At 39.6% G+C, this 22,781-nt stretch overlaps 1 protein-coding gene and 1 long non-coding RNA gene across 2 annotated transcripts in view; one reads left to right on the plus strand and one right to left on the minus strand.

Moving 5' to 3' along the window:
- The window catches only part of EIF3E (eukaryotic translation initiation factor 3 subunit E), a 42,525-nt gene extending 36,641 nt beyond the window's left edge, over positions 1 to 5,884 (minus strand). Inside the window, exons 1-2 of the mRNA XM_006085206.3 lie at positions 5,727 to 5,884; positions 1,264 to 1,378 (exon numbers count right to left, since the gene is read on the minus strand). Coding sequence (XP_006085268.1) covers positions 1,264 to 1,378; positions 5,727 to 5,816 — 205 coding nt within the window. The 5' untranslated portion in view covers positions 5,817 to 5,884. The remainder of the gene's footprint in view (positions 1 to 1,263; positions 1,379 to 5,726) is intronic.
- A 133-nt stretch (positions 5,885 to 6,017) lies between these two features.
- Positions 6,018 to 19,903, plus strand: LOC111825208. The gene is made up of 3 exons (XR_002828345.1): positions 6,018 to 6,563; positions 16,735 to 16,852; positions 18,565 to 19,903. It is a non-coding gene; the product is annotated as an uncharacterized LOC111825208 (long non-coding RNA).
- Positions 19,904 to 22,781: the final 2,878 nt, after the last annotated feature.

A 22,781-nucleotide genomic window follows, 5' to 3' on the forward strand; every position in this document is an offset into this window, starting at 1 on the left:
AATGATAAGGCACATAAAGGAAGAAGGAATCCTCATTTTACTCAAGAGAAACTGGGGAATATACTGATACAGCCTGGGAGAGGGAAGGGAAGAAGGGAGGGGTGTCAAAGGAAAAATGATCTAATTCTACATTCAAGACTTCATTCCCAGTGTTTTTATATTTGTTCTCATTAAATTCTCTCAGGTGAGTATATATTCCAGAGTTTCTGAACAGAGGTTCAGAGGAGTTTACATATTTTTATTACGTTTTCAGCTTAAGTTTAATGGGATTTAAATCCAGTCAGTAATCTCTCATTTTGCTATAAATATACTAGTTCTGTAATCTCTCAACCCCAATTCTATAGTTTCTTTTCACTGCATCATGAAGTCAGAGAAAATTCACATATAACCTACCCTGCTAGCATATTTTAAAGTTTCAATAAGAACTTTTCACCACAAACTAAAATTTAAAGAGTGAATGTTATTGCAGGGAACTGTAATATAAGCCAAAAGATGATTATGTTTAATGTAATAACTCTGCATTATATATTACAAAGTATACACTAGAACAGTGTTTCTCAAAACAGAAGGGGATCTGTGATCAAATTTTGAGAAATGTCAATTTAAACAAAGTAAATTGTGTTTCTGTACTGAAAGAGTTCTTAGATTATTTTAAAATACTCTATGCATAAAAGAAATGATATAGAATATTTCAGTATTTTCTAAACTTACAGGCCACCATTTTTTAAGGAGTATCTATTACCACAGAAAACAGGGATTTGAAAAACACTAGACCAGTAATTCTCCAATGTGGACACTGGGCCTCAGCCAACAGTTTCTAATTAGGCTGTAGAATTTGCATTTCTAACAAGCTCTTCCAGGAGAACTGATGATGCTGGTCCTGGGGACTGTAGTTTTGAAGACCATGGCTATACCCAGATGAAAAATAAACCCCTAAGGCACACAAAATGCTAATTGAAAAAGTTAGTCAACCCAAAAAATTGCCAAAGTATCAGATAATTCTAAGGTAACAATCTGATTGATAACCACAACTCTGATGATACTATGAACGAAATACTATAAACTAAAAGTATTTTATGACCATGTCTTAAAGCAATTTCACATATTTTATGGTGAGAAAATAATATGCTTTAGAAGACCTATAACCTAGTATTACCTTTCATCCAAAGAACTCTTTGGCTAAAGCTTTTAATAAAATCACAAAACTTTAATTCACACATGCTCTGTTCACAAGACAAGCTTCAGTTTAATGACAAAACTTACCATGAGGAATATCATCAGAATAAAGGTTTTTGTATACATCCATAGCAAAGTCTACCATGTTGGTATCACTAAGAAGATCCAATTTTCCTTGTAATAATTCTTTTTCATTATAAATCTGCAAGTGAAAATTACTTATTAATAAGTACACTGAAGTTCCTCCAAACAAAATGATTAATACCAAGATAAGTTTACCTGGAAATATACTTCCTGAAATACATTTTTTTAAATAAAATATTACATACTATTAATTCACCCTATTAGAAGACAACCTACAGAAACATAATAATATTCTATATACCTAATAACTTAAAAATGAAGGCAACTGAACACTGCAGATCCATTCCCACCTAATTCTAATTCTCTTATTTTTTATGTGTCCCTATAAACCACCTTTTATCCGTTCTAGAACAAGACTATGCCTAAATAAACAACCACACCAACTCCAAAGGTAGGCACATATAGTTGTCTCTTCTCCACATTCAGGTAATTAGAACTTTAACCATTAAATTGATTTAACATTTTAGTATCTCAACATCCACATGATGTTTTCCCATCTCTATTTAAAGTAGCCTCTCCTTTATTCCCACATATTTTTTCACTAGTTATAGTCCTTCATAATGCTTCCCCACCCATATCACTGAAACATAATTAGCATCCAATTCTCTAAGTCAACCATGTCGTATCAGTTTTTGCTTTGCAGAGAGTTCAAGAAATATAATTTAACCCATACTACAGGGACCAAATAAGCAAACTCTCATAAACATGAAATTAAGTGTATTAAGCAATATTTGGAGATTCTAACAATAGCATTCAGGGGAAGAGAAAGTAATAAAAATAAAATTTTAATTAAACAGTCATCAACATAAGGCTTCAGCAAAAGAAGAGGTTTTTATACTAAATTTAATTTTGCCAAGGGAGGTGGGAGGCAGGGACGATGCGGGAAGGCTCCCACATTTTACACCATGAAAAGAAAAGATGAAACTGGTCAAATGGTATAGCCATGAGATCAAAACTGAACCTTACAAACCACATAAAGAACTTCTACAAAAGCCCTAGCTGGTTTGGCTCAGTGGATTGAGCATCGGCATGGGGACTGAAGGGTTCCAAGTTCGATTCCGGTCAAGGGCACATCCCAGGTTGCGGGCTTGATCCCCAGTAGGGAGCATGCAGGAAGCAGCCGTTCAATGGTTCTCTCTCATCATTGATGTTTCTATCTCTCTCTCCCTCTCCCGTCCTCTCTGAAATCAATAAAAATATATTTTTAAAAAAAGAACTACAAAATAGAGAGGATCCAATTGAAAATGGCTAAAAGATTAATATGCCTATATCAATAAAACTTAACCAAATACCCAAAAGACATTAGAAAGGTTCTAAACTTAATCATAAAAGGAAATGCAAACTAAAACCACACTAAAAACTAAAACACTTGATGCCAGTCTTGGTATAGATGTAGAGCAGGGATGGGGAACGTCTGGCCCATGGGCCATATAAGGCCTGAGTAATCATTTGGTCTGGCCCTGCCAAGGCATTAGGGGTGAGTTATTTAAATGTTTGACCAAATATAGCAGGCTTATTTTTAAGTTCATAATTTTGTACGGCCCTCGAATGATGTTATAAATAACCAAATGGGCCGTGGCAGAAAAAAGGTTCCCTACTCCTGATGTAGAGTCACAAACATTTATTCTGATGGCAGGTGTACAACCACTTTGGAAAGCTATCTTTATCTCCTAAAGTTAAACATATATTTTGACCCAGCAATTCTGCTCCTAGGTTCCCAAGAGAAATAGCATTTCCAGTAACGATCATAGCAACACTATTTGTAACAGCCAAGTCTATCAACGTTAGACTGAATAAAGTATGATCTACCTATCTCTATCTATAAAAGGCTAATATGCAAAGTGTCCCCTTGGGAGTTTGATCACCCACTATGACGTGCACTGACCACCAGGGGGTGGCACGGAATGAAAGAAGGCCCCGGTCGGCAGCCGGAAGACTCTGATTGGCCCTGATCACCGGTCAGGCCTAGGGACCCTACCCGTGCACAAATTTCGTGCACCCGGCCTCTAGTACACACATAAAAGGACTTACATTCAGCACTGAAAACAACAAACTACTGCCATTCTAAAACTTGGATGACCTTCACAATGTTGAATGAAAAGAAGTCACACAAAGCAGTGTGAGAGGGTGAATGCTTAATTCCATTTATATAAAATCAAAACCTGCCCTAGCTGGTGCATCTAAGTGGTTAGAGCATTGGCCTGCAGACTGAAAGGTCCTGGGTTCGATTACAGTCAAGGGTAGGTATGGACCTTGTAGGCTCGATTGGGGCACCTGTGGGAAGCAACCAATCGATGTGTCTCTCTCATATGGATATTTCTCTCTGTGTCTCTTCCCCCTCCCTAGCACTCTCTCTAATATCCACGGGTGAGGATTAACAGAGGGGGGGGGGGGGGGGGGCACACAGAAGACACAAATATGTATTTATTTACTCATTTATTAAATAATCATTCAAAGCCTTTATTCCAGACTTTATTTTATGTGCTGAGAACAGAGCAAAGAACAAAACAAAGTTCCTGCTCTCTCCAAGCTTATATTCTCCAACATTTCAAATTGTCCTCCTGTATCCTGGTCACTGACTCTCCCAACCACCTATCTTTCAAAACTCAACTTAAAGCCTCTCTTCCTCAAAGTCCTTATGCCAGATTAGAATCTCCTCAATTTGATAGCACTCTGCCAGTACTTTTTTGACACATTACTTTTTGCCTTATACTTAATAGACCTTCATCTCCTCTAAAAAAGAGGTATGATTTTAGCGGTGAGGTGTCTGGATTTTACCTTGGATTTATCACATTTCCACAGCAGCCCTATACGTACTTAGTAATTGCTCAATAAATACTCCAGCAACCTCTTGGGTGCACTATGGCCATCTCACCAGCATTCTCTCCAAGGAAGAAAGTACTGAGCCCAGTTATTTTGCACCGATTCTCAGCCGCCATTTATAGTTTTTGTTTTGCCCTATGATATACTAATTTCCGCTGACACATTCCTCCCTTTTATCTGCCTTGGGAAATGGAAGTATAAAGAATATATGAAAATGTGAAGTTTGGTTAGTTTAGAAACATTTCTACAAGTAGCTGGCAAAGGATTTCAAAATACGGTTATTTCTCTATTTCTTATCCAGAAAAGAAAACAGAAGGCAGACTGAACTATTATATTCAAGCTTTAAAATACAGGTGGTAAGTACATCCTATGTGAAGAAACACCAAGGCAAAACTATATCCTGTCAAAATAAAGCTTTATGAGGAAAGACATTCTTGAACATTTTTTAAATGAACTGTGTATTTCCTAACATCAGCAACTTCAGAGTTGTCTGTATGTGCTTAGGGAAGGATCATATGAATTTGAGGATTATATGTTTAATGAACCATATATACAAGAAAATTCGAAAAGTTACCAGAACAAATCAATGTTTATTTGTAAGGCTCATTTCGTCTTACTGCTATTGGGGGACAATCTATTTCCCAAATCTGGAGTTCCCTAGATAGACCTATGTTGACATCTGCTTCCAGAAACAGAATTCATTTATCTCTCCGGCCTATATCCTAATGCTTTCATCACAGTAATACTGCCTTATGATCATTGAAATGCATCAATTTCCCAATAAACTCAAAGAATAACCTAAGCTCAATATTTCAAAACTCTTAGGACGGAGGCATTTTTAAAAACCAAGTACCGGGGCCACAGAGCACTTATTCAGTCTATCTGAGTAGCTTAAAGTGAACATCAACCACCGATTCAAACCACTCGAAGAATATGCATCTCTAACTGGGAAAGAACTTTTAGGTTACAACGTGTCGGGTGTGCTTTTTTGGGTGGGAGGGAGCGGGGTCTCCACCCCCATCCGACAAACTGCTGCTTCACTTGGAAGAACTGGCGACGTATCCAACCAAAGGCCGGGAAGACTCAATGCGAAGAACGCACAACTTTATGGCAATCAACGTGCTGGACTTTTCAGCGTAAGAAAATTAATCCACGTGACCCGGCCGGCGAGCAGAACCCTCCCCCCCACAGTTCCCGGAAGGAAATGACCATCTCCAACCCTCCCGTGGACTCGGAGCGGCGGGTCCGAACGGAAGGTCCGGCGGAGCCCGCGGCGCAGCGCTCACTTCCGAAGGGAACTGAGGCGGAAGTGCCGGGCCGGGCACCGCCAGCCGCGCAGCTGACGCCGCTCTCCTCCCCGACTTCCCCAGGGTCGCCTCGCCCCTCCGCTCCTCCGGGCCGCGAGACCGCGGGCCCAGTCCGCCCCGGGGACGCTCAACTCCCAGGAGGTCCTGACTGCCCGGCCGGGACCAAACTCGCGGCCGCCCCACACGTGTGTCAGGCGGGCCCGGGCCGCCGCCCCGCGGGCCTGCCCCGAGCCTTCCGCGCTCCCACAGCGTCCTCGCACCCAAGGCCCCGCTCACCTCCTTGACGGAGAGAAACTCAAGCAACGGGAAGACTAGATGCCGATCCAAAAAGTGAGCGATGCGAGTGGTTAAGTCGTACTCCGCCATCTTGCCAAGGAAAAGGAGAGGCTCAGCCCACAACAACTTTATTGGTAGCGCCGACGCGCAGACAGGCCCCGTGGCGCGCATGCGCAGTGGTTCTACTCACCCCGGCGACGGGGCGGGGTGGACTCCCCGGTGCTCGGAGTCCGAGAGCGCACGCGCGGGGGCTGTGGGCTGCTTAGGGACCAGGCGGATCGGCGGCAAGTTCTGTCTGTTTGAAATGCTGTCAGTGCCCTACGATCCATTCCGTTCATCAATGCTGAAGCCTCAGAATTGCTGAAGCAATGCAGATTGCACTGTGAGGGGGCAGGGGACAAGATAACGAGGACCCCGCTCTCCAGAAAGCCACAGGCAAGGAGGAATATGGGCTTTCATTTGGCAGATGGTAACCGCTTTGTAAGCGTTGGTTAAATTGTTTCTAGATAGAAAACAAGTACGAATGTCAGATTATAGGAAGAGCCATAACTTAGCGGGGATGGTCGGGTTGGGCCCTTCTAATGAGGGGTAGTTAGAGAAAACTCGGGAGGGAATGAAAGTGGTTAGAGAAAACTCAAGGTAACAGTTTACCTGAGAGTGGTGGTAAGACAAGGAAGTGACCCAAATTCGAGCCGGGGTAAAAACATGCCTCATGGAAGGCACAGCAAAAACAAAGGCCATGAGACAGGAAAGGACTTGGTGTGTTTCAAAAACGAATGTCCTGTGCGAGTGAAGAGTGAGGTTAAAGATGGTGAGAAGGGCCAGGTCATGATTAAGGTAAGGACCGTGGGTTTTTTTTTTTATTATTCTAAGTGCCCTGAAGTCTCCTTTGCTAGTTCCTTCTCATCTTTCAGGCCTCTTCATTGTGGAGTGCCTTAGGATCGTACCTCGTACCTATCTAGGCCCTAATAGCATTCACCCAAATGGCTCTAAATGAAATGTACACATTGACAGCTCTCAAAGTATAGCCCCAACACAGACTGTTAGTTAACCATGGACCCACATATAACCAACTGCCTACTTAACATCTCAACATTAACATACCCAAACCAAAACCTCCCCATTTAGCTCAACAAAACCTGTTCCTTTTGCACTCCTCCAACTCAGTGAATGTCAATTCTCTCTGTCCCGGTGCCCAGACCCAAAACCTCGAAGTCATCCTTGACTTTTTCTCTTACACTCTCCACATGGAATCCAACAAATCCTTTGGTTCTCACCTTTAAAGCATATCCAGATCCAATCAATTCAAACCACCTCCAAAGTTAATCCTTAGTCTAAACCAGTGATGGCAAACCTATGACACGTGTCATCTGTGACACGCGAACTCATTTTTTTGGTTGATTTTTCTTTGTTAAATGGCATTTAAATATATAAAATAAATATCAAAAATAGAAGTCTTTGTTTTACTATGGTTGCAAATATCAAAAAATTTCTATATGTGACACGGCACCAGAGTTAAGTTAGGGTTTTTCAAAATGCTGACACGCCGAGCTCAAAAGGTTCGCCATCACTGGTCTAAACCCATCATCATCTCTTGCTTTGATTTTTGGAATGGCCTCTTCACTAATCACTTTGCTTCCCTTTATTTCCTCCTATGGTTTATTCTCCATACAGCAGCAAGAGTAACTTTTTAAAATATATATATTTTTTAAATTTATTTCAGAGAGGAGAGAGAGATAAAAACATCAATGATGAGAGAAAATCATTGATTGGCTGCCTCCTGCCTGCCTCCTACTGGGGATTGAGCCCGCAACCCAAGCATGTGCCCTGACCAGGAATTGAACCCTGAACTCCTGGTTCATAGGCCAGGGCCAGAGTGACTTTTAAATCTCAAATTGTGGCCCTGGACACTGTGGCTCAGTTGATTGCTGGTTGAATTTCCAGATGTTTCTCTCTCTCTCTCTCTCTCTCTCTCTTTCTCTCTCTCTTTCTCTCTCCTTCCTTCCTCTCTTTCTAAAAAATCAATAAACTATTCTTTAAAAAAAAATCAAATTGTGCTCAAAACCTTCCAAACCTTCCAAGCCTTATTATCTCACTGAGAGTAAAAGATATGTCTAATAATGGCCTAAAAAGCCCTAGTTCACCTGGACCCATTACCTCTGTAACTTCATCTTCTCCATCTCTTCCTTTTGCTCACTCTCCCTCAATCCTAAGCAACCACTAATCTACTTTTGGTCTTGGTAGATTTTTCTATTCAGGACTTTCATGTGAGTGGAATCATATAAAATATGGCCTTTTGTGCCTGACTTTTTAAAAAATATTTTTCGATTGACTTCAGAGAGGAAGGGAGAGGGAGAGAGAGATAGAAACATCAATGGTGAGAGAGAATCATTGATTAGCTGCCTCCCGCAGGTCCCCTACTTGGGATTGAGCCCAAAACCCGGGCATGTGCCCTGACCAGGAATCGTGACCTCCTGGTTCATAGGTTGACGCTCAACCACTGAGCAACACTGGCCGGTCTGTCTGTCTTTGTTTACTTAGCTAATGTGATCAAGGTTCATCCAAGTTGCAGTATGTATCAGCACTTCACTCCTTTTTTATGGCCAAATAATATTCCATTTTATGGATATTGTTTACCCACTCATTCATTGATGAACACTTGGGTTGTTTTTACCTTTTGGCTACTAAGAATAATGCTGCTGCAAACATTCATGTACACATTTTTATGTGGACGTATGTTTTCAATTCTCTTGGGTATATACCCAAAGGTGGAATTGCTGGGTTATATAGTAAGTCTATGACTAATTCCTAGAGGAACTCCCAGACTGTACTATAATTTTGCAAGATGTTACCACTGGATGAAAGGGTACACAAGATTTCTCTGTATTGTTTCTTACAATTGCACGTGAATCTGCTATTCCAGAATAAAAGTTTAAATTTAAAAACAATTCCTGGAATTTGGACTTAAGAAGCGGATATCTACTGGTGACTAAAATATGGAGGGGGTGGGAGAAGAATGGCAAAGGAGTATGTATGGGTGCTAATATCAGGCAAATATCAGGAATTCTATTTGAGACAGAATAAGATCCTTATTAGATACTAAGAGGTGATGTATAGTATGAAAATGGAAATACTTGATATAGTTGTTACTACTTACCAAGCTTGTAAACTTGAACACGATGTTTTCAAGGATTTGAGAGTATGGTATGATCTCTCCATTGTGCCAACAATTCTGTGCCATTTACATATTGTTAGGAGAGCAAGGCTGAATTCCCATGAAGCAGAAAATACATGATAGTATAGGCTGCTACACTGTGGGGAATAGTCTTTATAGTATCTAAGAACTGTGAAATGTCATTTGTAATCTCAAATTTTCTGGAATCCCAGGGAATAAAGTTGTAATGTAATATAGATAGGAAAAGAGGGAGTTAAAGAGAGAACTAGCAAGAACTGAGGCTTCCAGTAAAAGTGACCTATGACAGAGGAAGGAGGGAAGCAGGTCAAAGTGTGGAAACTTGCCAAAAAGGATCAGAGAGCCATCTTTAAAAAATCAAAGAGAAATAAGATGTAATTTAATTTGACAAATATTTTTTACTTTTATCATATGAAAAGTACTAAGCTAGATATAAATGGTAATATATTATCACTCAGAGCTAGTCCCTGGCTACAGAAAGTGACAATTACTCATTCATTCTATATAAGTTGAATTCTTACAATGTGCTAAGCACTGTTCTAGGTCCTGGTAATTCACCAGTAAAGAAAAGAAACTTATATTCAAGTGGAAGAAGACAGATTTAAACATATGAACAAATTTATACTTTGTTAGGTGGTGATAAGTGCTATGAAGACCAATATGCAAGTTAAAAATTAGAGAATTGTGGGGAATTTAATATAAGGTGTCCCAAAATTCACGCAAGAAGTAATTTTGATAGAAAACACAGGTTTATAATTAAAAATTGTAAATTTTTTATTGATTCATAAAGTATACAGTACAGGGTTATGTATGGAATAGCACATTGGGTAATAGGCCTCCACGGCTTTGCTGGCACATACGCAAAGCCGTAGTCTTCATTGGTCTTCATTGTCCCTGCTCCTGGGCCATAATTGGTACTTGGTAATGCTTATCAAATTGAAGGGATTGAAATCAAAGGGCAACAGATATTAGAATCTGATTCAATAAACCAAGTAAAATTAGGCTTTTATTTTTTGTTGTTATTGTTGTTAATGCTCACGCAAAATTCAAATCTTGCATGAATTTTGGGACACCCTATATATATATAATTTATATGCCCTAACCGGTTTGGCTCAGTGGATAGAGCGTCGGCCTGTAGACTGAAGGGTCCCAGGTTTGATTCCGGTCAAGGGCATTTACCTTGGTTGCGGGCACGTCCCCGGTGGGGGGTGTGTAGGAGGCAGCTGATAGATGTTTCTCTCTCATTGATGTTTCTAACTCTCTATTCCTCTCCCTTCCTCTCTGTAAAAAATCAATAAAATATATTAAAAAAAATAAAGTGGTCAGGGAAGGCCTCTCTGATAAGGTAGAATTTGAAGAGACCTTAAGAAAGTGAGGGAGCCTATGGCTTTCTAGAGGAGTAAAATTCCCAGGTGAAGCAACATTAAGTGTAAAGGTGCTGAAGCAAAAGTTGATGGAATAGCAAGGAGTTTAGAAATTCAAGAGCTGATTGAACAAGAGGAAGTGTGGTAGAAGATGTGAGAGAGTGGTGGACCAGATAATGTAATGCTTTGTAGGTCATGGTAAGGACTTTGCCTTGTATTCCAAATGAGGTGGGTAGCTATTGGTGGATTTGGGGCAGAGAAGTCACATAATCAAAGTTATGTTTTTAAAAGACCACTTTAAGGAATTGAGGGTAGGGGGTTGGGGAATAAGCATTAACAGATATCAGTTAATAGACTATTGAAATAATTCAAGCAAGAGATGATGGTGGCTTAGTGGTAGTAGTGAAAGAGTTGTGGACAGTAGTGAAATTCTGAGTGTATTTTGAGTAAAGAGCTAGCAAAATTTGCTAATGAATTAGATGAGAAAGAGAAGAGTCAAAGATGATTCTAAGGTGTAGATGAACTGAGAGGCCATTTGCTAAGAAGAGGAAGGATGTGATAGATATATGTTTTAGAGAGGAGAGAAATCAAGAGTTTAGTTTTGGACATAGTATGTTTGGGATGCCTATTAGACATCTAAGTGGAGATATTGATTTGGCAGTGATGCATATGAATCTGGAATTCAAGAAAAAGGTAAGAACTGGAGATAGAAAATTAGATCTTGTCAATGTATTGATGAAATTTATACCCATGGGACTAGATGAGATCAGAGTGTAAATGTGCTGGGAAAAGAGATGAGCAGGGCTAAATCTCAGGCACTTCAGTTTGTAGAGATAGGAACAGTTCAGACCAAGTGAGGAAGCCAGAGAAAGACTGGCCAGTAGATGGAGGAGAGAAGAGGAGGAGCAAGAGAAAGTGGTGTCCTAGACACCAAAGGAGGAAAGTGGTCTAAGCAGCAAGAAGCAATGAACCATGCCAGATGGTGCTGTTAGTTCAAGATGCCTATCAGCTTTAAAATACTCAGTTTATTGTTGACTTTGATAAGAACAGTTTCAGTGAATGGTAGATGAAAGTCTGCTTGGAGTGAGCTTAAAAGATGAGAGGATGCCCTAACCGGTTTGGCTCAGTGGATAGAGCGTCGGCCTGCGGACTCAAGGGTCCCGGGTTCGATTCCGGTCAAGGGCATGTACCTTGGTTGCGGGCGCATACCCAGTGGGGAGTGTGCAGGAGACAGCTGATCGATGTTTCTTTCTCATCGATGTTTCTGACTCTCTATCCCTATCCCTTCCTCTATGTAAAAAACCAATAAACTATATTTAAAAAAAAAGATGGGAGGAAAGGAAGTGAAATAATATATATAAATAGATCTTTTGAAGAATTTTACAAAAAAGGGAAACAGTGAAATGTAGTGATAGATATGAAGTCTGGGGAGAGTGTCTTAAAATATGTGTGTATGCTGATAGACATGATACAATATGTATTTAAGTAACTGTAATGGAAAGATACAATATGAGATAGGGGATACAGGAAGAGCATGGGTTCCAATCAGACTGGCCTCAAACAGATTCATTCTCAAGAGGATAGAAAAAATGGAGGAAGCTTGCAGATTGGATGTTTTTTGTATTGGGACTGCTGACTTTTACCACAGATATGGAAGAGAGTCGTGCAGGTGGTTCAGGAACAATCTGCACACTGTAGAGACAGAAAATCAGGAAAGTGTAAGAAATATTTGAGAAAGACAACTTGGGAAGTTAGCTGAAGATTGAAGACTGTCAGGGAGAATATATCAGAAAAGAAAGGCCAGCACCAAATACTAAAATGCCTATGTGAGGAATTTGAAATTTAGCTCAGGTCCTGAGGAACCTTAAAGTATTTTTGAGTACAAGAGTGAATGGTTCAGTCTGTGTTTCTGACAGTTGCATTGATAGTGGATTGTATAGATGAAACGCAGCCAGGCTGTGGAAGGTCTTCAAAACCAGACTGGAAAACTGGGATTTGATCAGATAAGCAATGAGAGCCTCTCATTGAGTTCTTAAAAAAGAAAAAGACATGAAGACAGTGGTGTTTTGTCCTTTAAAATTAAACTGGAAGTGATTTACAAGATGGTTTAAAGTGGTGACAGATTGGAAACTCTGCTGATTTGCCTGGCTTTTCGTCTGGAATTTTCCTTGCTGGTTTGTGAAAATATCTTGTTTCTTTTTATAAGAGAAATCTAGCCCCAAATGTGGAAAATCTGACTTTTTGCTTAGGCTCTTCCTAGTGTTTTAGTTTAAAAGAGAGATTACATTGGAAAGACAGGCAAGGGCTCACCTGGTAGTATCTAGGTAGGAGCAAGGTGAAGACTTTGATTCTCATATACTAGTATTCCTCAAGTATTATTGAATGCTTTCCATTCGCTGATCAACATCTCAGGCTCTGGGGAAACAAAGAAAGAAAATGAATCCCAGCCCACAAGGAGATTACAGTTTCGTGGGGGTAGCAAGCATGTAAAATGTAAACTAATTCATAGCCCAATGCGAGAGAGTCTATGCACAGAGTGCTCCTGGGGTTTAGGGAAGGAAGTGACTTGCTACCAGAGAAAGTTGGAGCTGAATAGATGTTGCCTAAGAAAAGGGCAAAGAATGTTTTAATCAGAGAGAAGAGCAGGTACACAGGCTTAGCCCTGAGAAAAGGCATAGTCACTGAAGGCTCTGAGAAGGCCTTTGTGCCTAGAGGGTAGCATGTGTGATGTCAAATGGCAAGGCATGAGTCTGCACATACGGTCTATAGTTAAGGGTGCTGTGGACTCTGCTGAGAAGTTTGAATTCTACCCTGCAGGCCAGTTTTTAAGGTGATTCTCTTAACATCTCCTTTTTATCTACTGCTCTGTGTTTTTAGTCCAGGCTCTGATCATTTGTCACATACACAACTGTGGTAGTCTTCAAAGGATCTCCCTGTCCCGGGTTCTGCACCTGTCTGCCTGTCCTCTCCCCTGCTGCCTGGGTGATCTGAAATGTACATCTAACACTGTTATGAGTTGAATTATGCCCCACTCCCGGAATTCAGATGTTGAAGTTCCTGACCCCCAGAACCTTAGAATGTAACTGTATTGGGAGGTAGGGTCTTTTAAGAGGTAATTAAGTTAAAAGGAGGTCATTCAATGGGCTTTTGTCCAATATGATTGGTGTCCTAATAATAAGAAAACATTAGGATATAAACATATACAGAGGAAAGACCATGTGAAGACACAAGGAGAAGATGGTCATGTACAAGCCAAGGAGAAACAACCCTGTGAACACCTTGATCTTGGACTTCTAGCCTCCAGAATTGTGAAAAAATAAAATTCTGTTGTTTTAATCCACCAGATCTGCTATACTTTGTTATGGCAGCCCTAGCAAACTATTGTACTTTGAACTTCCTATTTCATGTGGTATAAAGCAAAAACTTCTTAGCATACTCTATAAAGTTCTTTAGGACTTTATCTATCCAGAATCCTACACTTCTTCCACGCTGAGCTCTGCTTACACAGGTCACCAAGCTCATGGTTTCGTGCCTTGTTCTCCAGCAGCTCTGTCAGTCTAAAATGCCCTTATACCCCGCCCACCCTGTTGACCACCTCTTCACTTTTTAAGGCCCAGACCAAGCATCATCATCCCTATTCTGTGTTTCCCATTAGCAGAGCATATCTGAAGTAATCACTCCCTCCTGCTCCACTCTGCTGGCAACAAACTTATCTCAGGGCCTTAATGTTTGAGCCCATTTTTAAAAACATGTTTCCTCCTACTAGACTAAACATATTGAGTAGAATGACTATAAATATCTGTTATAGATCCAATTCCTATCTTAATTCCTAGCACATAAAAAGTACTCAAGAAATGCCGTAGAAATGAATAAATATGCATAGAACCTGGATGTCCAGACCTACACATCCTTGAGAGAAATTCATCCATATTTTGTAATAGTCTATTGTAGTGGATACATTTTTTATTTTTAAAATAATTTTTAATTGATGTTTACAGAAAGAGAGAGAGGAAGGGAGAGGTATAGCGAGATAGAAACATCAATGAGACAGGAATATCATGAATCAGCTGCCTCCTGCACTCCCCCCTACTGGGGATCAAGCTGCAACCCAGGCATGTGCCCTGACCTGGCATCAAACTGGAGACCTCTTGGTTCCTGGGTCAACACTTAACCGCTGAGCCACGCTAGCCGGACTATAGTGGATACATTTTTAGATGCTCATGTCTGATTAGCTCTTTGAAATATTTCTAAATAACATTATTTTTAATCCAGTCACTCTTTTTATATACCGCATGGAGATGCCTATTGCATTTTAATATGTCTGCCTTCTTTAGTTATAGATCCAGTTTGTTTATTCAATGCACATTTATTCGGTCCCTATTCTGTGCTAGACACAGTGCTAGATTCTGAGGTTAAGAAAACAACTAAAATGCTTTTCGTACATAAAAGAACTCATGGTTAGGCAAAAGGGACAGATCCATAAACCAATCTTAGTGCAGTGGAGTAAGTGCCATGATAGAGATGTGCTGGAGGCATTAGCAGAGACCTTTAGTTACACGGAAAGCACAGACAATTCTTAGAGCTAGGTGTTTGCTAACTTTTTCCCAAAAAAATAATTATTGCTTCTTGGAGAGTTAGGTGACTTTTTCCTGACCCTGTGGTCTCGCTCTGAAGGGATCTTATTGGAACGCCACCTCGTGCCTGTGTGAGAATTTCCAGAAGCCTCAGTCATGCTGTCATCTCATGAAAGAATCACAGAGAGAAGGCGCCTTCAGAAGACTTAAATCCCCTTCTTTCTTCACTTATCACCTCATATAAAGCTGGGATTGACAGCTGATTCTACTCCATTCTGGGACCTTGTGGTATGCAAAGTGAAGGATGTTGGACAGAGGGATCCATCACTGCTCTTTCTCACCAGTCCCCAACACCAGGACCTGGAATGTGGAATCCCCATTTTTTTTTTTTTTTGGAGAAAATAGCAATTCCCAGAATTTGGGAGTATCTGAGGGGAATCTGAAAGAATTGTGATGAATCTAAGAGGTGACATGCTCATATAAACAACTTGCCACCTCAGAACATAAAATACCTACATATCTGTTCAAATACTTCTAATTCTGTGTCTTTTATATAATATTCTGTGTCTGTGTTATCTGTCTTTAAAAATTCCTGCAGTCCAAGTAAACACTGCCTGATTACCAGACCAATGTGGTTAGTTAACATACTGGTAGAAATACAGTGATACTGAAATGCACTACAGACTTCTAACAATGACAGTTATCATTTGAACACAATCTCTTGTGTCATAGCAACCAGCTTCAATTATCTGGCTAAAAATCTTATTTAGCACTTACTTGAAAATGTTGATGCAAAAAATGTGGGCTCTTTAATGAAGGCATTTTAAAGTAAAATTTCCATGTTACCATAAGTTATGACCTCAAGTCAATGCTAGGATCTACTGGATATGAGGGAATGAAGCTAGTATTGTATGCAAATCAAGTTTCTTTTGATCTAGTCAACAAAGAACAAGTAAATATTGAGATGATGTAGGGAGCCAGGCAGAATTTCAGCCAGGAATCCAAATAGGCAAACAGGATTTTCCAGGGACGCCAGAGGCCCAAGGCAGAAGAGTTAACTAGGAAAAAGAGTAACAGTGTTCATCCTATGGCATAACCTTTGTCCTATTATTTTTACTTATCTGTTTACATGTCTGTGTCTCCCACTAAACTATGACTTCTACAAGGTCAGGAATGGGGTGTATTTATTCTATACCCATGTACCTACCTTTTGGAGGAAATAAAGAAAATTGAAAAAAGGCTGTAGGTATCCCCAAAGAAGAATAACAACTGGGATTCATGGAAAGTCACGTGAGAATTTTAACATTATCAAACTAACCGGATGATATGAAACTATGGGGTATGGTTAGAGAAGTCTTCCCTGATCTTGTTATCTAGAATAGCTTCCCTCATTTCATTACCTTGTTTATTTCCCTCCCAGTGCTTATCACAGTCTATAATGATCTTATTTATATGTTTACCGGTTTACAATCTTCTCTCCTTAAGGTAATTCTGTGAAGGCAGGAACCTAATCTGTGGTCTTGTTCATTACTGCCCAATAACTATTTGTTGCATAATAACTATTTGCTTTGGATGAATGAATATATGTGATTTAGGGGGAAAAATATGTTTGTGTCCTGAAAATTTCCACATGATAGAAAAAAAACTAATTTACCAGGATACAGTAGGCACAGGGGGAGGTAGAACTATTGAAAAAGGAAAGAATATGACTCCTGGTATTTGGTCTCTGAAAGGGCGCTCTCCACTTTTTATCCTCCTAAGTGGCAATGGAAAATTAACTCAATGCCAGGGAAAAAAGGGAACTGGCTTAGTGGTATTCTTATCTTTTATTGTGTGGTATTCTTATCTTTTATTGTGTGGTATTCTTATCTTTGAAGGCTTCTCTGAGTCCTGAAGGTAGGAAATGAGGGAGCCAAACACCATTTATTCAACTAAAGCAAGCATGTCAAACTCGCGGCCCATAATGAATATTTATGGAGCCCAGCCAATATAATGGTATGTAAGAAACCTTTTAATAAATATTTTGTAACTTACTTTTTACAATATCCTGTTATACATAATTATTAATTACGAACTACAACGTTTGCTAATGACTGATTACTATAATCGTGTTGCATTCATTTCCCTTATGTGCCTTATGTGTAGGCGCACCATTTCTCTCCACTAATACTAGCAGCGAATATTTTAGCAGCCGATTGCCACGTCATTAGTCTTGGACTGACTTGTATGGTGTGCGCAACAGGAAATGTTTCACTTTCGGAGAATTAGAAAAATAGGTTTATTTGCGTTACACTTATTAATTTGTGCAGTTATTCAGTGTCTGGTAAGTTAATGTTCAAGAAAAAATATTAATTTTTATTAAAATGTTTTATGATTTTATGTTAATGATAAGTCATTTATTTCAGCCCTCTGTATTCAGCATGTCTCTATCAAAATAAACCTACATTTTTATGAAAATTGAAGCTTTTGCATTTTGCGCCCCACATAGACTTAAACCTTGTTTATTTGGCCCGTGTTAGCCTTTGAGCTTGACATGCTTGAACTAAAGTATTCTGTACCTATCATGTGACAAAAACTGAGTAGGACCACAAGATACAGCGATGCCTAAAAGAAAGACTGGTAAAGCAGCAACAAGTAAAAAGCGGAGGTCCTGTCTGTAGCAGCTGGCAAAGATCTATGTACTTGCTGCTCTTTCTCATTCTTTTCTGTTTGAAGTTTAAAATAATTTCTTTTATAAATGAAAAAAAATCCTCTTTTTCCCTTTCTGTGTCTTTTAAGGCATTGTTGTGTTCATTTGCCCTTATATCCCTTTGGTTTCGTCTTTGTTTCAGAACTGATTTTTTTCCCTTTACTGTATTTCTAATTCTTTTCTGAGTTCTGTCATGTCAATGCTGAGCTTTTCTAGCTCTGATTTATGATGTTCTTTCATGTCTTGCTTCATTTTCTTCATGTCTTTTAGGCTTGTTTTGAAATGGTAGATTACAGTTTGGAGCCGTGTTGTGGGCACATCTTACTGGCCTGCTTTCCTTGTCTGTAGTGATGTTAGTTTGCTCCTTTAAAAAAAAAAAATTATAATTTTGTGTGGGATTTTCCCTCGACACTCTCCTTGTGCTCGTTTCTATGCAAATTAGTTTTTCTTGTGAACTTTTGCAGGGAGGTGGGTGGAGAAAGGCTTTCCTTCTGTTGTTTATGTGTAGCGGTCAAAACCCTGGTGGCTTGTGCACTGGGATTCCCTGGTCCTGTTTCCAACCCCCTGAACCTTTACTTTGTCCCAGTTGTACAGGTGTTGCTGGGATTTACTGCCCACGCAGCTTCTCCTCCTCAGTGTGGGGTCATATCCCAGTTCGGAGCACCAGCAGGTCACAGTTTTGGAGTTACAGGGGGGCTCTGCTCCTCCAGTCCCTGCAGCGCCGGGCGAGAGCGAACAAAGCTCTTGCTCCCACGCAGGCTGAGTGCTACCAGCTGCTGAGCCTGCAGCACCCCCACGGTCTTGGGGGCCAAGCGCACCTGCCACACCTGAGCGGTGACCACCTGTCCTCACCTGCCCATCCTGCACAGACCCTTGGGGGTTTGGCTCCACCCACTTGTATTTTGGGGTTCCCTAGCTTTGCAGTAAATGTTGCCCAGGCGTTTTAGCTTCGCCATATATTAGTAGTTGCTGTGTTTTTGTAGTTGTTGATTTGCTTATTTTTGCTTTTGTTTTGTAGGACTTCATACATTTAAACCTGGGCTTCCTCCATCTCTCCTGAGTCGCTGTCAACTGCCTTTAAAGCTGGGAAAAGCCTTGCACTAAGAAAATAGGATTTTCCACACAGGCATTTTGAACAAAGGGGTGGACCTAAATATTCATTAAATGTGTTGCCCCTTTTCATCCCTGTCAACACTCCCTTTACACGTAGCAACTTATTTCTTTCCTAACCAGTTCTGCTCTGGTCAGCTTTGCCCGAGCTCTCCATGATTGATTTAAGTCATCTCCCTAATCTGCAAATATGGCCACGTCCCTCCCCTATTCCTAGGGTATAAATCCTGAACTCCTTCCTTGACAGATCATGCAAGACCCGCTATAATTGGGGTCTTTCTCTCTCTTTTGTCTGACCTCCTGATGGTTAACCTTCAAACCCTGCGTATTAATACTACTGGACTGCTTGTGATCATATATATATTGTTTCAAGACTCAGTGCTTTTGTGCATCTTATTGCTTCTGCCTGAAATGCCTTTCTTCTTTTAATTCTTTTTTAAAAATATATTTTATTGATTTTTTACAGAGAGGAAGGGAGAGGGATAAAGAGTTAGAAACATTGATGAGAGAGAAACATCAATTCAGCTGCCTCCTGCACACTCCCTACGGGGATGTGCCCGCAACCAAGATATATGCCCTTGACCAGAATCGAACCTGGGACCCTTCAGTCCGTAGGCCAACGCTCTATCCACTGAGCCAAACCAGTTAGGGCTCTCCTTCTAATTCTTATTCAACTTTCCAGACTTAACTGCCTTCCTCTGGGATCTCACAGCATCTTGTACTTCTTGTCATAAACCAAGTAAAATATATATGATTGACTAACGTGTCTGTCTCCTCCATTGACAGTACACTAGGAGCCATATCTTATTCACCTTTGTGCCCCTACATCATGTACAGTGATGTACATGTAGATAATATTAACATTTTCACTGCTTCTTGCTTTCACCTGTTGTGTGTGTGTGTGTGTGTGTGTGTGTGTGTGTGTGTGTGTGTTTGAATCATTTTATCTGCTCCTGGTACCTTAGTTATGCCCTATTTTATTTACTGCCATGGTGTGTTAAAAGGAAAAATATCAGCTTTCTCGCTCTGACTCAGACACCACTTCTGAGCTTCTGATGATTCAGCTGCTTTGGTAACATCTACACTTGCATGTCTCCCAGGAATCCAAAATCAAGATCCGGCTATCCTCCAGTGTTCCTTTCTTTATCAATGGCACCTTGTTGAATATGCCAGAAAGTAGAAGTCGTGCCAACTCATTCTGTTTTCTAAATTCCCCAAATGGTTGGGGAATCAGATGGTTGTTTTATATATATATATATATATATATATATATATATATATATATATATTCATATATATTCTTGACTTGTTAAAAAAATTGTGCATTAAAACACTGAAAAAATAAATCAGTATATTAACAATGGTTTGGTGGTTTCATGTCTCCCCGTTCTTTGAAAGTTTTCTACAGAAAGGATGTGGTACTTACCTAAGGAGAGAAAAGATGCTAATGTCATTTTTTGGAGCAGCAGAAAATTTTCAGTCAAATTAGACATGCTCTGGCAGCGAAAATCCCCCTACCATTAAGCTGTACAGACTGTAGCACTCTGCTTCACCTGGTGGCAATCAAATTCCAGGAACAGACCTGAATCTACATTTTAAATAGTATCCGCAGCGAAGACTCCATCCCTAAAATTGAAGGAAACATTGTCTTTTAAGGTTTTCTATCTTGATCTGGTTGGTGGATCATGGCTCTAACTTAAAAATTCCAGATTTTTGAAATTAGGAGAACAACAGAGACTTTCTACTAAGCCTTATTTTTCTAAATTAAAAACACCAACTATTCTTACTGTGGAGTGATTTCATAACATAAAGGGCACTTCAAAATCCTGAAAGTATAATCTCAATAAACAGCAATCCTTAAATACATTTCATTTTGCCGTGAACTGATGGAAACTTCATTTAGGCAACTCTGGTTCAAGGAAGGAGAAAATAACACTAAAACTTAAAGTTACTCAGGGACAGTAAATGTCATAGACATTCATCCTCAGTAAGAAAACCACCTAGATTTTCCAATACAATTATCTTGAGAGTAATGGAACATCCAGAGTGATGAGTCAGTTAGGCTCCCTTTATGGGTTGAGTCTGTCCAGATGGCAGTGCTTATAATACTCAGTCTCAGGGACCCATCCAGACATTTCAATATTGAACCTCTGGAGTGTGGCCTAGGAATGTGCATTTTAAACATTACCCTTACCGAGGACTTCTATACCTAAAATTGGAGGAAACATTGTCTTTTAAGGGTTCTCTATCTTGATCTGGTTGGTGGATCATGGCTATAACTTAAAAATATATCAAGATGTATACTTAGGTTGTATACTTTAAGTTATACCACAATAAAAAGGAGAAAAAAATACTTGGAATTATACATTGCTTTAGCAAAATAAATCTGTTGTTTAGTAAATCTTAATTGACACATCATAATTTGTTTTTTTCTAAAGCAAATTATTTTGCATTTTTAAAGAAAATTTAGGCACTGGTCATTTTAGAACAATATTTTACATACTTTTGATTTGAAATACAATTTTTTTAGTTTATAGTCAAATTTGTTTGAAAAACAAGCCACACCATTTGTTTTTTTATATAAATAAAATTCATTATTTTAGATTTAAAAAATTTTGTATTTCTTTAGGAAGTTGATTCAAGTAAATAGTACTTTTAAAATCTATTGTTTTGTGAATGTAAAGAAATGAAAATTTCTGTACAATAATAACTTATTGTAACACTTTATATTTGAAAATATTTTGTTGTTTCTACTAGTGTATATTTATAGGCTTTATTGTTATCATTATTTAAAATATATGACTGTTTCTGTGTTGGAAAGAGAGGAGGAGGGACTCACTGTGAGGGGCAGAGCACTTTTAAGAATTTGTGGCCTCTCATTTTAATGCCTAACTTATCACACACCTTCACAATTTTACTAGTGTCAGACGGAGGGCTGTTTTCTCTTGGAATGCTACATTCTTTGGGGGAAGTGGTCAGTCTTTAACACTGTAGTAGAGTGTCTCCCGAGTATTTAGCATCTGGATAGAGCCCGTCATCACAGTAATGAGAGCTAGAGCAGGCCACAACTGACTCTGTCCAGGGGAAAAGCAGGATCAACATGAAATCTACCATGGCTTTTCCCAGTGTTGCAAAAATAGTGGGTCAACAAGGCATCCATATGAAAAACTTCTGCGGCCTTGCATTTAATTTGAGTTATTGTCACCCAGCCTACATACAATTAGAAAATTACTCTATAATTGATGACATGACTATAAAAATTTGGAGGATTATAAACTTTAATTTTCATAACAGTTGCTATTATGTTGTAAACTATTGTTATTGTAAACTATTTTTCTCACACATATATAACAGTATCTTTTTTCAATAGCATTGCTAAAAATATTAGAAGAATTTCTAAAATATAATTTAAAAAAATGTTTGCTCAGTATTACCTGAGACAAACTTCTAAACTAGATGGACCATCTGACTTATTTTTTATTGTTTTTATCTATCTGTTTTTTTTATCACTCTCCCTTCCTCTCTGAAGTCAATAAAAATATATTTTATAAAACATATGGGAAAGTATAATTTTAGCAAGTGACTAAAAGAATATGAACTCCAAAGTCAGAACGCCTGGCCTCAAATCCCAGCTCTGGCTCCTACTAGTGCTATGACCTTGGGCAAGTCATTTAATAACTCTGTTCCTTGGCTTTTTCTTCTGTAAAATGGAATTTATAATAGTACCATGTTACACTTTTCTTTGCATCAGATGAGCTAATACTCATAAAGCCAAGTTCATCCACGTTATAACATCTATATTTATAAAACCCTAATATGCAAATAGACCAAACGGCGGAACAACCGAACAACAGAATGACCGGTCGCTATGACGTGCACTGAATACCAGGGGGAGCACAAGGAACATGGTGGGCTTCTGCAGCAGGCGGCAGAGCATGGAACATGGCGGGTGTCGGCCATGGTGGGATGGTGGAGCAGGTGAGCGGGGACTCCAGACCAAGGCGGGGCATTGGTGGCTGTCATTGGGTGAGCCTCTGGTGGTTACTGAAAATTCTTTGCTCCTGCATGCTGCAGTCCCACCCAGTGCTCGCACCTGCTGCCCATGCCAGAGCTGCCGCTCGCACC

The sequence above is a fragment of the Myotis lucifugus genome, unplaced genomic scaffold (assembly GCF_000147115.1).
Source record: "Myotis lucifugus unplaced genomic scaffold, Myoluc2.0 scaffold_17, whole genome shotgun sequence".
NCBI lineage: Eukaryota > Metazoa > Chordata > Mammalia > Chiroptera > Vespertilionidae > Myotis > Myotis lucifugus.